The sequence below is a fragment of the Montipora capricornis genome, chromosome 12 (genome assembly GCF_036669925.1).
Source record: "Montipora capricornis isolate CH-2021 chromosome 12, ASM3666992v2, whole genome shotgun sequence".
NCBI lineage: Eukaryota > Metazoa > Cnidaria > Anthozoa > Scleractinia > Acroporidae > Montipora > Montipora capricornis.
Genome location: NC_090894.1, coordinates 23594976 through 23607475, shown reverse-complemented (window position 1 = coordinate 23607475; position 12500 = coordinate 23594976). Strand labels below are relative to the sequence as shown.

Sequence of the window (12500 nt, the reverse complement as noted above, 5' to 3'; positions counted from 1 at the left end):
TAAGAAGTTTGCTGAGAAAGCTAATAGTGCACACTTTTAAGTAACCAGATCTGGATTTATAGAGGATCGCTACTCTTAAGGTAGGTGTGGCCAGGTGCATTGTGATTGGCGTTTCTATGAAACCGAAAACAAAAGAGTAACAACAGAAACAATGACTTAAGGCTTAAAAACAGGAACTGATATAAATACCTCTTACTAACCAAGTTCGAGGTTCGTACTGTAAGTGAAGTCAACGGGAAAAAAAGGAGGAGCCTTAGCGTACGGTACGGACCGAGAAAACGAGGCTAGTAAAATATTTATTATAACTCTCAGGTAAGAAGGTCTGCGGGGAAGGAAACTAGTTGAAGTCAAGCGGAATGTTCAGTTGCCACAAATGATTGGCAGGCGTTAAAATCTGAAAAGCGAATCTCTGAATACATCTCTTTGGCCTTTTGGAAATAGTTGCTTGCAAGATTCAAATGGTTTCAACATGACTTAAACAACATGACTTGCTAAAAACTGTTTGCATCAAAATTTAGCGAACCGTTCTGTAGAATACGGCCCATTAAATTGGTCAATCATAGCACGCTGACTCCTTTGAGAGACAGCTGCTACCAACAGTAGCCATTGTTGAACTTAGAATACAGGGCTGTTTACATGAGAAAACTCGCCCCAGTGCAAGTACCATACCGGGATGAGTACTTGATTTCATATCGTGTTTACATAATGCCTACGTGATTTCATATCTTGTTTTCATGAATGCACACTTGAAACTGATTAAATACATATGTGAATAGATTGACGAAATTTGCGCATGCGCTACCCGTTCCAGTGCACCGACGGGCCTATTTCATACCAAAACGGGTGGTTTTTCTCCGTTTGCGTGATACCGTTGCGAGATTTCTTACCGAAATGAAATTCAACTCTCCGGTACAGAATTCGGGGTAAACTCGCGCCGGCATGGCTCGTTCCGGTATCACCTTTTCTGTTGGTATCATTAAAATGAATGCAGAGCCACAAGAGGGAACCGGAGTGAACTCCCGTCGGGACGAAAGTCGCCCCGGTATCATGTAAACACCCCCTAAGTGAAATCATGGCATCTGAACCTCGGTATGTGTTCTTGTGAATAGGTGACTCTTCGAGGACCAGAAAGCCCAATTGAAATGAGCTTCTACAGCATGACATCCATAGGAAGACTAAGGTACAGTGACGTATACGACTCAAAAGGAGCAATGTCAGGGCAATGCATTAAAATTTTGTCACGGTGTAGTTTGACCAATTACTCGTCTCTACTCGCTATTCAACAGGGATGGCACAATGGTGAGAGCACTCGCCTCCCACCAATGTGGCCCGAGTTCGATTCCCAGACTTGGCGTACTATGTGAACAGACTTAACTGATTAGAGTGTAATGTGAAGTGCCCCATATGAACCATGTGAGCGTTAGCCCTACTAATGGAAATGGGCCCACACAAGGACCGAGAAAAACTCTGACCAGGGGTGGGTTGAGTTTGTTGGTTCTCTACTCTGCACCGAGAGGTTATTCTTCGGGTACTCCGGTTTTCCCCTCTCCTCAAAAACCAGAATTTGATTTGATTTGCGTTGATTTGTTAATTTGAACTTACAGTGTCCCCAATTAGTGCTCCATTGCTAGAAGATTAGACACTTAAATAGAGTTCCTTTCCTTTGCTTTCCTTTCTTTTAACGTTAAAGGGGCTATGTCACGTTATTTTAGTGTGTTTAGGTTGAATTTTTAGTCAATCACGCTTTTAAAACTCGAAAATGGTAATGTGGAATTTCTTTACTGATAAAATTATCGTTACATCACAAACAAGATGATTCTGAGCAAAAACGTCCTTTATCCAGGCGATTCATGATTTGCCATAAACTTGAAAAACGTCGGGCCGACTTTTTTCAAGATTACCCAAATGCAGTCCGTTTCAATCTTGTCCATTTGTGTCCATCAGTGGTTTTTTTTCCTTTTGCTGTATTTCTTTTATGTGGTTCGACAGTTTTAAGTGGTTATTGCAATGTTTCATTCTACGTTCGGCGGGTCTAAAACACAGGTCACATTCCACAGGTCACTCGTTGCAGTTTATAGACCCTTTGCATAAATGGCGCCCAAATTTGAATACCAATACTTGACACATCCTTAGCCTCGTGTTTATGTTTCAAGACAAAGGATTTTTCTCATGAATGTGAGGCTAAGGTTGTATCTAGTATTGTTATTCAAATTTGGGCCGCCATTTATGTAGATGGTCTATTGTTTTACCTTTTTGAAAGTAACCCAAATCCCTCAATTTGGCTAACCCTAAGGCCTAAAATCCAGCCTTTGGCCTAGGGTTAGCCAAATTGAGGGTTTTGGGTTACTTTCGAAAAGGTAAAACAATGACCTGCAACGAATGACCTGTGGAATGTGACCTGTGTTTTAAACCCGCCGTTCTACGTTATGTGCTACATCATTTTTCGTGACATAGTCCCATTACCTCAGAATTGTATTTAAACAACACAGCTCGAAGCTTTGTGACAACAAATGACTTAAAGGGACACTTCGTGTTGGATGTCAAAAAATTTGGGCGTGCATCTCATGGCCCTTATTCGCGCGGCGGCCATATTGGCCATAGACAATAAATTTTGTACCCCGAGCCTCGAGTTGAAATGTTTGGGAACGAGTTTCGGTGGGAAAAACAAAAGTTTTCAATCCCTTGGGACTCAACATGGCCGCTGTGTGATTAAGGTCCATTAGTATCACCCAACTAGTGGACTAATGCAAATCCTGCATTTTGATTGGCTACGCTACTAGAGGACTAGTAGTAATAGTCCTCGAGTAGCGAAAAGCGTGACGCTTTCTTTAGTTTTATTCCCAAATAAATATTTCATCAACTTGCATTTGTTAACTTTATTATTGCCTTTTCTGTCCGACTAGTTGGGTGATACTTAAACAATTAGACCCTTCGCCCTCAAGGGCCACGGGTCAATAGCCCATTCGGCTTCGCCTCTTGATGGGCTATTGACCCGTAGCCCGCAAGGGCTACGGGTCTGATTGTTAATTGTTATTTAATGGACATAAGTGCGTAAAACGTGATATTCTAGTCCAAACAAATTTGTATTTTCACAGAGAAAGGGAAGAGGTTGGTTTCACGAAAATATTACATCCGATATTGGTTTACTTACCTGATAAGAAAGCCGAACACACGACTGTGAAATGGCGTTGATTTGCGAGAATCTGAGCTTACAAACCGTGGCTATCTTTTGAGCTTCTCGCTGCCTCTGCAACTTCTTTTACCAAAAGGGCTATCCTCTGTCCTTTGAAAGCAATCCCTTTTTATTCCTTGCTGTTGAATTACAGATCTGTTCGAATCGAACAAGGCTCGGTCAACAGTGTCATTTTGAATGATCAGCCCCAGGACTCTCATCAGAGATTTCTAGTGGCGGCCAATATTGGTATAAACACGACTGGTTCAACAGTGGTTGCAAGGTAATATTCTCTAATTCACTGTCAAGACTGATTGATATATATTTTCTCCTTGCAAGATCAGTGCATTGTCAAGCAGACAGGTGATGAGAATAGAGAAATTTATCACCTATAAGCGTTATTGTTCAAATGTATCCTCAAATTCCCATAACTGGCAATAGGAGCATTGTATGGCGAACAGCAAGGAGAATTAGCATTTAGGTTTTGGGAATCCAGGCTTGCACGGGACTCGAACCCATGACCGTGCGATTGCGCACTTGCTCTATCATCTGAGCAATTATACCGAGGTAGGTTACATACTAGTATCTCAATTTATATCGTTTCCATGCCTACGACTTCATTTCACGGAAGTTTACCACATTGGTGAGAACAGTGGTCGTCCGTTAATTTGTCTTGCGTAAAGACGTTATGCATAATTCGTGTGGGACGAACTTGGGCAAACGGTAACTGTGCATCTGTCAAATTGATCTCGTAGAAAGACAGGAAGCAGTGTGGCCCAGTATTTAGGGCGCTTGCCTCGAGATCTGGAGTTCTGACAACTCGTTGAATTTGTTCCTGGTAGTTCCTAGTTCAATTTCTCGGCTGCACTTGTAAATAGCCAACTGGTTTGCCTCCGGCCAGGTGGGATTCTTACCAGTTGTTGTTGTGTTCTGTCGTTTCGTTCATTGGCCCTGAGAAGCCCCTATGGGGAGCGGTCAATTATAAAGTATGTATGTATGTACAGGCACAAGTGAGATGAACCATTGACTTAAGTGTACCTTCGAAGAAGCGCTCAATGGATGTTAGTTCTTGATACAAAATCCCAACTTGACGATTACTTCGTCTCTCTGTTTTTAAAAATGGTCAATGTGTTCCACCTCTTTATTTTTCAGGGATACAACCTTGATGCCAAACATACACGGCCTGTTGCCGATCGTGTCGCTTCTCTTTGCTCCATTTGCTGAATTGAGGTACAGAAGTTTGGTCATTTGCGTTTCTTGGTAGGAAGGTTCTGATCTGAAGGCTCGGCCAAACGATAAATGTTGGACGATCAAACTTGTTGGGTGAACCAACATTTTAGCGTTTGGTCACCGTGTTTGATGACCATTCAACGTGTTGGATGACGTTAGAATATGTTTCATGCAGCATCAAACATTTTATCAAACATCGTCCAACATTTCTTTCATTCTCAAATGCCAAGATGTGTGTTTTTCTTTGTTTGGACATTCTCAACCGACTTGTTCCACGCGTGCACGGGCATTGTGACTACAAATTGAATCGTTAACATAGACAACTTAAACACATCTCATCATCATCATCATCATCATCATTTTATTGATTTTCACACCATTACAAATAATACAATGAACAATATTATAACGACAAATAATGATTTACTGATACAAGTCCCACCCAAAAGTAGCATCGCTAATCGAGTCTGGTGGGAGTAAAAATAAATAGTATAATACTTTGCAAACGTTGAATTAAATTACTTCAAAGAAATTATTCTAACTACAAATGGCAATTATAATTTAAAAAAATAATAATACAATTATTACAAACACGGGTACAGTAATAGCCGTAATTGGAATTATTAAACTTGCGCATGTGAGCAATAACCGAAGGAAAATATAATGTTTGATCGTAAAAGAAGAAAGAAAAATGACAAAAACGACACCAAAATATTTATTTAAAAAATTAGGAAGCTAGTATTAATTAATTTTGTTCCACAAATCCTGCAGTTATCTTAGCAACAATAGTTTGTTAGGAGGACAGCCATCTTCACTCTTAAGTTATCTAAATAAAAGTGCATGAGTGTGGACTTTTTAGTAAGGAGCGCAAATTATGTGGAAGGGAATTCCACAGTCTTGGGCCAAATCTAGCAAATGAATAAAGTTGTTGGTTAAGCCTTAATTTGTTAACATATAAATTGCCAACGTTAGAAAACCTTATATTATGTGTGAAGTTGCCGAGGGTAAAAAGGTTAGATAATTGAAAGGAAGCAATACCAGAAGACATGTCATGGATAAGGGAGCTACAGTTTTGACGTATAACTTAACTGATAAGATGCTTGCGGAAATAAATGACGATTTAGTGTGGGCCCTGTATTCCAGTCCATAGATAAAGCAAAGTGCGCGTTTTTGTAAAAGTAAAATTTTATTCTTTTAAGTTTCAGCGGCTTGGCGCCAGGCAGCTGTGCCATAATATGTGTGTCTTATGTTTGGTCAAGCGTGTTGAAAGAATGTTTGATATCGTTTAGCTGCCCCATGATTTTGAACATGTAACTTGTTGGATCGTTCAACGTTTATCGTTTTCTTAGGCCTTAACCCATTGACTCCTGGGGGTTCCCCATTGACGAGTAAAATCGTCTGGCGTTAGACAGAGTAGAATACTCTGGCGTTAGACAGAGTAAAATACTAAGTATGGCCGGTTTAAGGGTGAAAGGGTTAAGTTCTCGCTTTGTCTCTTGGTCTTTTCTAAAACATTTTACTCCCTTCTTCAGAACTGATCCCGAAAAAAGGAAGTACACAGGGGCATTGGTTGGTCTGGGGTACGATCCCAACACAGGGCAGGCACTTCTGCCAGATCATGACAGTGAACTTGTGTTTGAGGTGGAAATCACGCAGGATGACCTAATTCTGGTATGGAATGAATAGTGCTTTGCAAGGGAGCTTGAACAACGTGCCTTGTTTTTCATAGTGAGCAATTGAGGCAATCAGGTTGCGGGATTCGTAACAGTATGTCAGTGTCTTACTACAAAACTAAATCGTCATTCGAGGACTTAAATGTGCTCAGTGACGTAAAATACTTGTCAATTCAACGTTTTAAACGTTAACGTTGTGAGAGTTATGATGGACTTAAAGGCCGTTTACACGACAGAGAAATTTGGGTCCGGACCCCTCAAAAAAGCGGTACGGACCCATAACTTTTGTAAAGAAACACTGGAGTTTCCACAGGGCCATAGGCGCCTATGGCCCTGCAGAAACTCCAGTGTTTCTTTACAAAAGTTATGAGTCCGTACCGCTTTTTTGACGGCTCCGTACCCCGATTTTTCTGTCGTGTAAACGGCCTTTATGGCCCTGTAGAAACTCCAGTGTTTCTTTACAAAAGTTATGGGTCCGTACCGCTTTTTTGGCGGGTCCGGACCAAATTTCTCTGTCGTGTAAACGGCCTTTTAACATGCTAAATAATTATTCCCAGCTGTAATAATCCAGTTGTCATTTTAAAACTACTTCTTTAGCCACCGTGCAGCATTAGTTCATGAAGAACAGATCAGGATAAGCACAGAATTTCACTTACTTCTTCAAAATAAAAGCATAATAGGGGAATCTTTGCTTTGAATATTGAAAGTGCATTGCATAATGAGCTATCTCTGAAAAATTGAACTCGATATTCCAGGTAAGATCTGAGCAATGATGCTTTGAAAATTGAAAAGTTTACGAAGAATGTATGGGATCATTAGCGCCTTTGCTGCCCATGAATTTATCAGTTTTTGATGGCTAATAACTGGCTCCTTATCAAAGCTAAAATGGCTAAAATTGGATAGAGCAGTTTTCAACTGAGTGTCGAAAGTAATTAGCAAATTGCTTTGGTTTATGATTACTTCACTCAGTGATTGGTTCAAAGTTCTCGCGCCACTTTTTCAACCAATCAGAAGTGAAACCAAAACCAATCGTGGCTCGCGCGTGCACATTTTCTCGCGTTTTGTGTCGGCTACGTGTAATTACTTCGAGTTTTGATTGGTTTACCGGATTGTCTCCGTCCTTTCTGATTGGCTAAAGTAATTACTTTGGTTTTGGTTTACGACACTCAATTGAAAATCGCTCTACTTAACTAACTTTTATAAGTTCTTTTACCTTTTGAAAAAAAATTGGGAATAGCATGATGCCTTGTGTGTATGTTAATGAAACTAAATGTAAACAAGATTCCCTAAAAAGATCCAGTTTCCACAGCACGATGAAGGCATTTATACGAAAGTACTCCCTTATGATCTTTTTCGCTCACTCCGAAGGATTCCAACTAAGAAATGAAAGTGAAGTATCAACTAAAAACCACCAAAAAAAAACGTTCCGGTAATTGTATTTGAATGGTCTCACCTTGTTTGTTTCCTCCTTTGTTCAACAGATCAATTCGGTGCGTACTGCCATCAACATGGCGCTACAAAGCGAGGAAGACGTAGCAGGGTGGGGGACGCCAGCCGTGGAAAGAATTCAAAACTCTAGCAGACGAATGATCACAAAGTACGTTCGTAATGAAGTGACGGTTGTATAATAAATGCTTACATTTACACATTTACATTCAGTCATTCCACGCAGGACTAATTTGTACAGTGTTCTTTGGGGACGTTGTCCGTGCTGCGTACTTCGATGCAGTTTAAAATCAGTAAGGATAGTGAGAGATACCTCCGTCCAAAACGAGGCCATGCTCTAACACAGGGGACTTCTTTGTTTTTGTTTGTGCAGTCTTGTGTTAAAACATCGAGAAACCAAGAAGCCGTGGGCGTTTCCCAGGCCATGTCGTTGGAACCAGGTAAATGACGCAACAAGTTCTTTTTTGCTTGAATAGCAATGTTATCTTCGATGGTGCAGAGTAGATTTCTCTTTGCTTTTTTGAGGGGAGAAGGGATGGCGCAGTGGTGAGAGCACTCGCCTCCCACCAACGTGGTACAGTATGGTTCGATTCCCAGACTTGGCGTCACATGTGAGTTAAGTTTGTTGCTTCTCTACTCTGCACCGAGAAGTTTTTCTCCGGGCGCGCCGGTTTTCCACTCTCTTCAAAAACCAACCTACGATTTGATAGAACGAGTTTCAATCGAGTGCCGTAAAACCAAAACCAAAGTAATAGGAGCAGTCGTGGCTCAGATGGCTAGTGCGCGACTTTCGGAGCGAGAGGTCTCCGGTTCGTTCCTCGGTGACTTAAACGTCAGTTTCGACTTTCCTCTGATCCGTGTAGCTATAGCTTTAAATACCCGTAAAACGGAGCACTGACAGAGGGAGGGGGGTAAAGAGCGCACCGTCGGCTTCCATTGATACCAGCTTCGTAGCTGAAGGAACTACCGACGTTAAATAAAGTTACTTTACCTTTTTTAATTACTTTGGCCAATCAAAAAGGACGGAGACAATTCAGTAAACCAATCATTGAAACTCTATAAGTAATTACACGCAGCCGACACAAAGCGTGGGAAAATGTGCACGCACGAGCCACGATTGGTTTTGGTTTTGGTTTCACTTCTGATTGGTTGAAAAAGTGGCGCGAGAACTTTGAACCAATCACTGAGTGAAGTAATGCAAAACTAAAGCAATTCGCTAATTACTTTCGACACTCAGTTGAAAACCGCTCTAGTTGTTTGATTTGATTTGATTTGATTTCTGTTCAGTGTCCCTAATTAGTTCCACAGCGCTAAATACAGTTGATAATTCAATAAAGTTTATTAGTAGTAGTAGTAGTAGTAGTCGTCGTCGTCGTCGTCGTCGGCATCGTATAGTACGACGACGTCGTATAGTACGATGACGTCGTCGTCAAACGATGACGTCGACGAAAACATCACCTCAAAAGAAAAGTTTGCTCTAGTATAAGTCTTTGGCGATTATTCCATCTCGTTCATGTCCTACAATGTGGGCGAAGTATCCTAAAAAATAACTTGGTACGAGCGGTTTCAGACTGAAAATAAAGAATGAAAGATTCTCTTCTTCATTCTCACGTTGTCGTTAAAACCTAAAATTTCGTGATTTTACGTCGTCGTTATGTAGAGTAGTGAAAAATATAAATGAGCTAAAATCCTTACTGCGCCTGCGCGTGCACGTGCTCTGTTAACCAATGATATCATTGCTTTGTGGCGTTGTCGCCCACGTTGTCGTCGTAGATCTTAAGCTCCCTATCAGTATTAGCATTAGCATTGGTATTCGTATTGTTATTTCCGTTACTTGCTCGAGCTAAAGTTTCAAGACTTAACTAATTAACCCGCGCAACAGATTGAGCAATTGATTGTTTGTTCACACAGTTTTTGCTCTTAACACTAGAATCTTAGGGAGATTAATAGCACTCTTTTCAATTGACGTGACGATTTAGTGCCTAAAGCATTACGGAATTAATATGCGGACCAAAACACATTTTTGCGGTGTTTGTCCGCATTTTAATCCCATAATGCTTGTAATAAGGCGTTACGATCAATTATTGTGGTAGTGCACTTTATAAGTGCTAACTCACTACACGTCTACGTCACCGGGTTGTAAGAGTGAGTAGGGAATTTAAGATCTATGATTCTGAAGGGGTGCCATACAAACTCGCTGTCACAAATGACCAGCTCCAATTAGCTTAACATCTCGGGCGGTTGACCATTGTGTAGCGTATTTCGGCGCACGATCCTTTGTTAGGGACCAAGAGTCTGTGTATCTGTTCAGCGTACTCATTCTATTGTTGGTTTTCACTCACGTGATCAACAGCCATGTTTTTCATCGAAATTTTTTGCATAATAATAAAGTTAAATTCCTGGAGGATTTGGTCGGGGCTCCAACATGGCCGCTGTTTCTTTGTTTAGGGGCTCCAACATGGCGGCCGTGACGTCATGTAGAAATCGAGAATTGTCGTGGTCATAATAACACAGTTGTACAAAAACCAAAACCCGATGTAGTTAAACATAGCCGCAGAGACGAGACTAACTTGTTTGGTGACAATATCGCAGATCGACCCAGCGTACAAGATGGAACCAGAGAAAGACAAGAGTGGAGCAGACTGCGCTCTATATACTCTGCATCAGGGCATTGCCATCTCTAACAGGCCGCTTGACGAGGACGACGAAGCCAGAGTGAAAAAGGCTGAGATGATGGAGAAAGCGGAATGGTTAAGAAGCTTGGAAGGAAGGTAAAGTAGGCGGGTCGTCTTTGATGGATGGAGAATGGGTGGGGTTGAAGTCCTTTCATCTCGGGTTGGCCATGGTAGGGGATATTAAAGTGGTAATTACTACGACCACAAAATAAATCAATTCTTCTTTTTTCCTTGGATTTCAAGTCACCCAAGTCTGAAGCCTTAATTGAAAAAAGACACCTGTTTATTTTAACTGGAATTTTACTATTTAATGGTCCGCCATTACAAACTTCAAAATCTTGAGAGATAAGGTAGCATTTTTTGGTCAGCATTCACACTCAACAAAATATCGCATTTCTGATTGGTCAATGACGAATGCATAAATGGGTTATAGAGTGCAATACGGAAGTTGCTATGGAAACAAAGCGATGAAGTGATTTTGTTGAGTATATAATTTTAAAAAAATCGCATGAAATGGGTCATTTCCGAGTTGCTGTTAGTCTCGGTTTCGAAGTGAGTCTTGGTGCTCAACTATTGTACGGGAAATGAGTTTGATTTGCATAAGAATACGCAACTCATTTAAATTTGAATGGTTGTGTACCAGGACTCGTTTTGAAACTGAGACATGCAGCAACTCGGAAATGGGCGATTGCCCTTGCATTTCGTGATTTATGGTCACTCGTGATGTTTCAGAACTTTCATACGATTTCCTATACTTCAATCCTGAAGCGGGGCTAAGGGATTAGCGATTGTGAGAAGGGGTTTATAGATGAGTGCATTGTTTCCTGTGTTTTATTCTCTCATCCCGGCGTCATACAAGCCTCGTGTTGTTGGTTCTCTACCTTGCCGTCGGAGAGGGTGTTTTTTCGGATTCCCTTTTTCTCCTGTTCTTCAAAACGCGTCATGTCCAGTTCGATTTCGATTTAGTCGACGAATACCTGCACTCGAGATCTCGAGAATTTTCACGGCCAATTCCGAATTTTTTCATTTATAACAATTTTTTCGGGAATCCTGGGCTGAAGTGTAGCCCTGATGTGGCTAGTATTCCTGTGTGATGTATCTTGTACCTCTGAGATATTCTCACAGGGCAAACTTGGTAACTTGAGACTTTTTATTTCCTTATTTTCAGGTCATCAGAGCTGTTTACACAAGAGGTAGTTTGTCCCTTGTGCATGGTGCAATGCCGACATCCCAGAGGTGTATCAATTCACCTTAGAAGCCACACCCACAGGGACTTAGAGTATCATCTGTATAACAGTTGAAATCACACCGTCAGTGCAATACTCTCACGGTTACAGTTTGGAGAGATTGTTTCATTTTACTGAGTTACGTTTGCGGGAACTTGGTTTTGAGTGAATCGCTTATCAACATTCGGCCAAAGTGTTGGTCCAGGGCTGTTACTGAACATTTGTTTATTGTGTGGTCGCGGGTGCTAGAACAGAGGGAATAGTTTAGGTGAATGACATTGGTATTGTGAAACCAACACGTGGGAAAAGGTAACGAAAACGAAGGTGTGAGAATACAACGCTGGAAGCATCGGCGTTGGCAATGGCGTTAACGATGTCCTTCATGATGGTGACAATGTTGGTAGGATGGTGACAATGATGGTAACAATGATGGTGACAATGGTGGAGTGGTGATAGTGATGACGACGTTGGCAAGAATGAATTTTATGAATAGCGTCGTGATGATGAAATTAATGTTATTTGCAATGGCTTTAAAAGGAACATTGACGTAGATTGTTATGGCTGTTTGTAGAGGATTTGCGAATTACATTTTCCCAGGATTATGTTTTTCGAGCCATTTTCTTGTTGTTGTTCTTGTTGTTTCTTGTCTAATAAATCTGTCCTTTTGTGCTCTTGTATTGCGTATGTTGGACGTACTGTTATAACACAAGAATTAGGGAGCTTAAGCATGCGCGTTTTTGAGACGCAGACGGCAACCGGAAGAGAACATTTCGCGTGCTAGGACAGTGGTGTCTCCCAGATTTTTATACTTATCATCTTTAATGGAGAAAAGATACTTAGCAATGTAAATGTGGCTGTGTAAAGACAAGTTAAAACAGAAAACAGCCCACTTCCGGTTGCCGTCCACGTCTAAAAAACGCGCGTGCTTAAGCTCCCTATTAACCACAATATGCCGCAAATGGAGCAGTGTTTTCCTTTTTTTTTAGCCAAATTTGGTGGAAGTCTTGGTTAACTCAAAGAAAATATTCCCAGCTTCAACTTTTTACTAGAACATTTTTTTTCTTTTATTTTATTTTAA

General features: G+C 41.0%; 1 protein-coding gene across 2 annotated transcripts in view; it reads left to right on the top strand.

The window, feature by feature from the left end:
• LOC138026730 (ATP-dependent RNA helicase TDRD9-like) overlaps positions 1-12095 on the top strand; it is a 53443-nt gene extending 41348 nt beyond the window's left edge. For both annotated transcript variants that reach the window (XM_068874182.1, XM_068874181.1), the window contains exons 33-40: positions 1110-1180; positions 3327-3455; positions 4325-4402; positions 5935-6073; positions 7557-7672; positions 7895-7961; positions 10114-10292; positions 11365-12095. In XM_068874182.1, the coding sequence (XP_068730283.1) occupies positions 1110-1180; positions 3327-3455; positions 4325-4402; positions 5935-6073; positions 7557-7672; positions 7895-7961; positions 10114-10292; positions 11365-11497 (912 nt within the window). In that variant the 3' untranslated portion in view covers positions 11498-12095. The remainder of the gene's footprint in view (positions 1-1109; positions 1181-3326; positions 3456-4324; positions 4403-5934; positions 6074-7556; positions 7673-7894; positions 7962-10113; positions 10293-11364) is intronic.
• Positions 12096-12500: the final 405 nt, after the last annotated feature.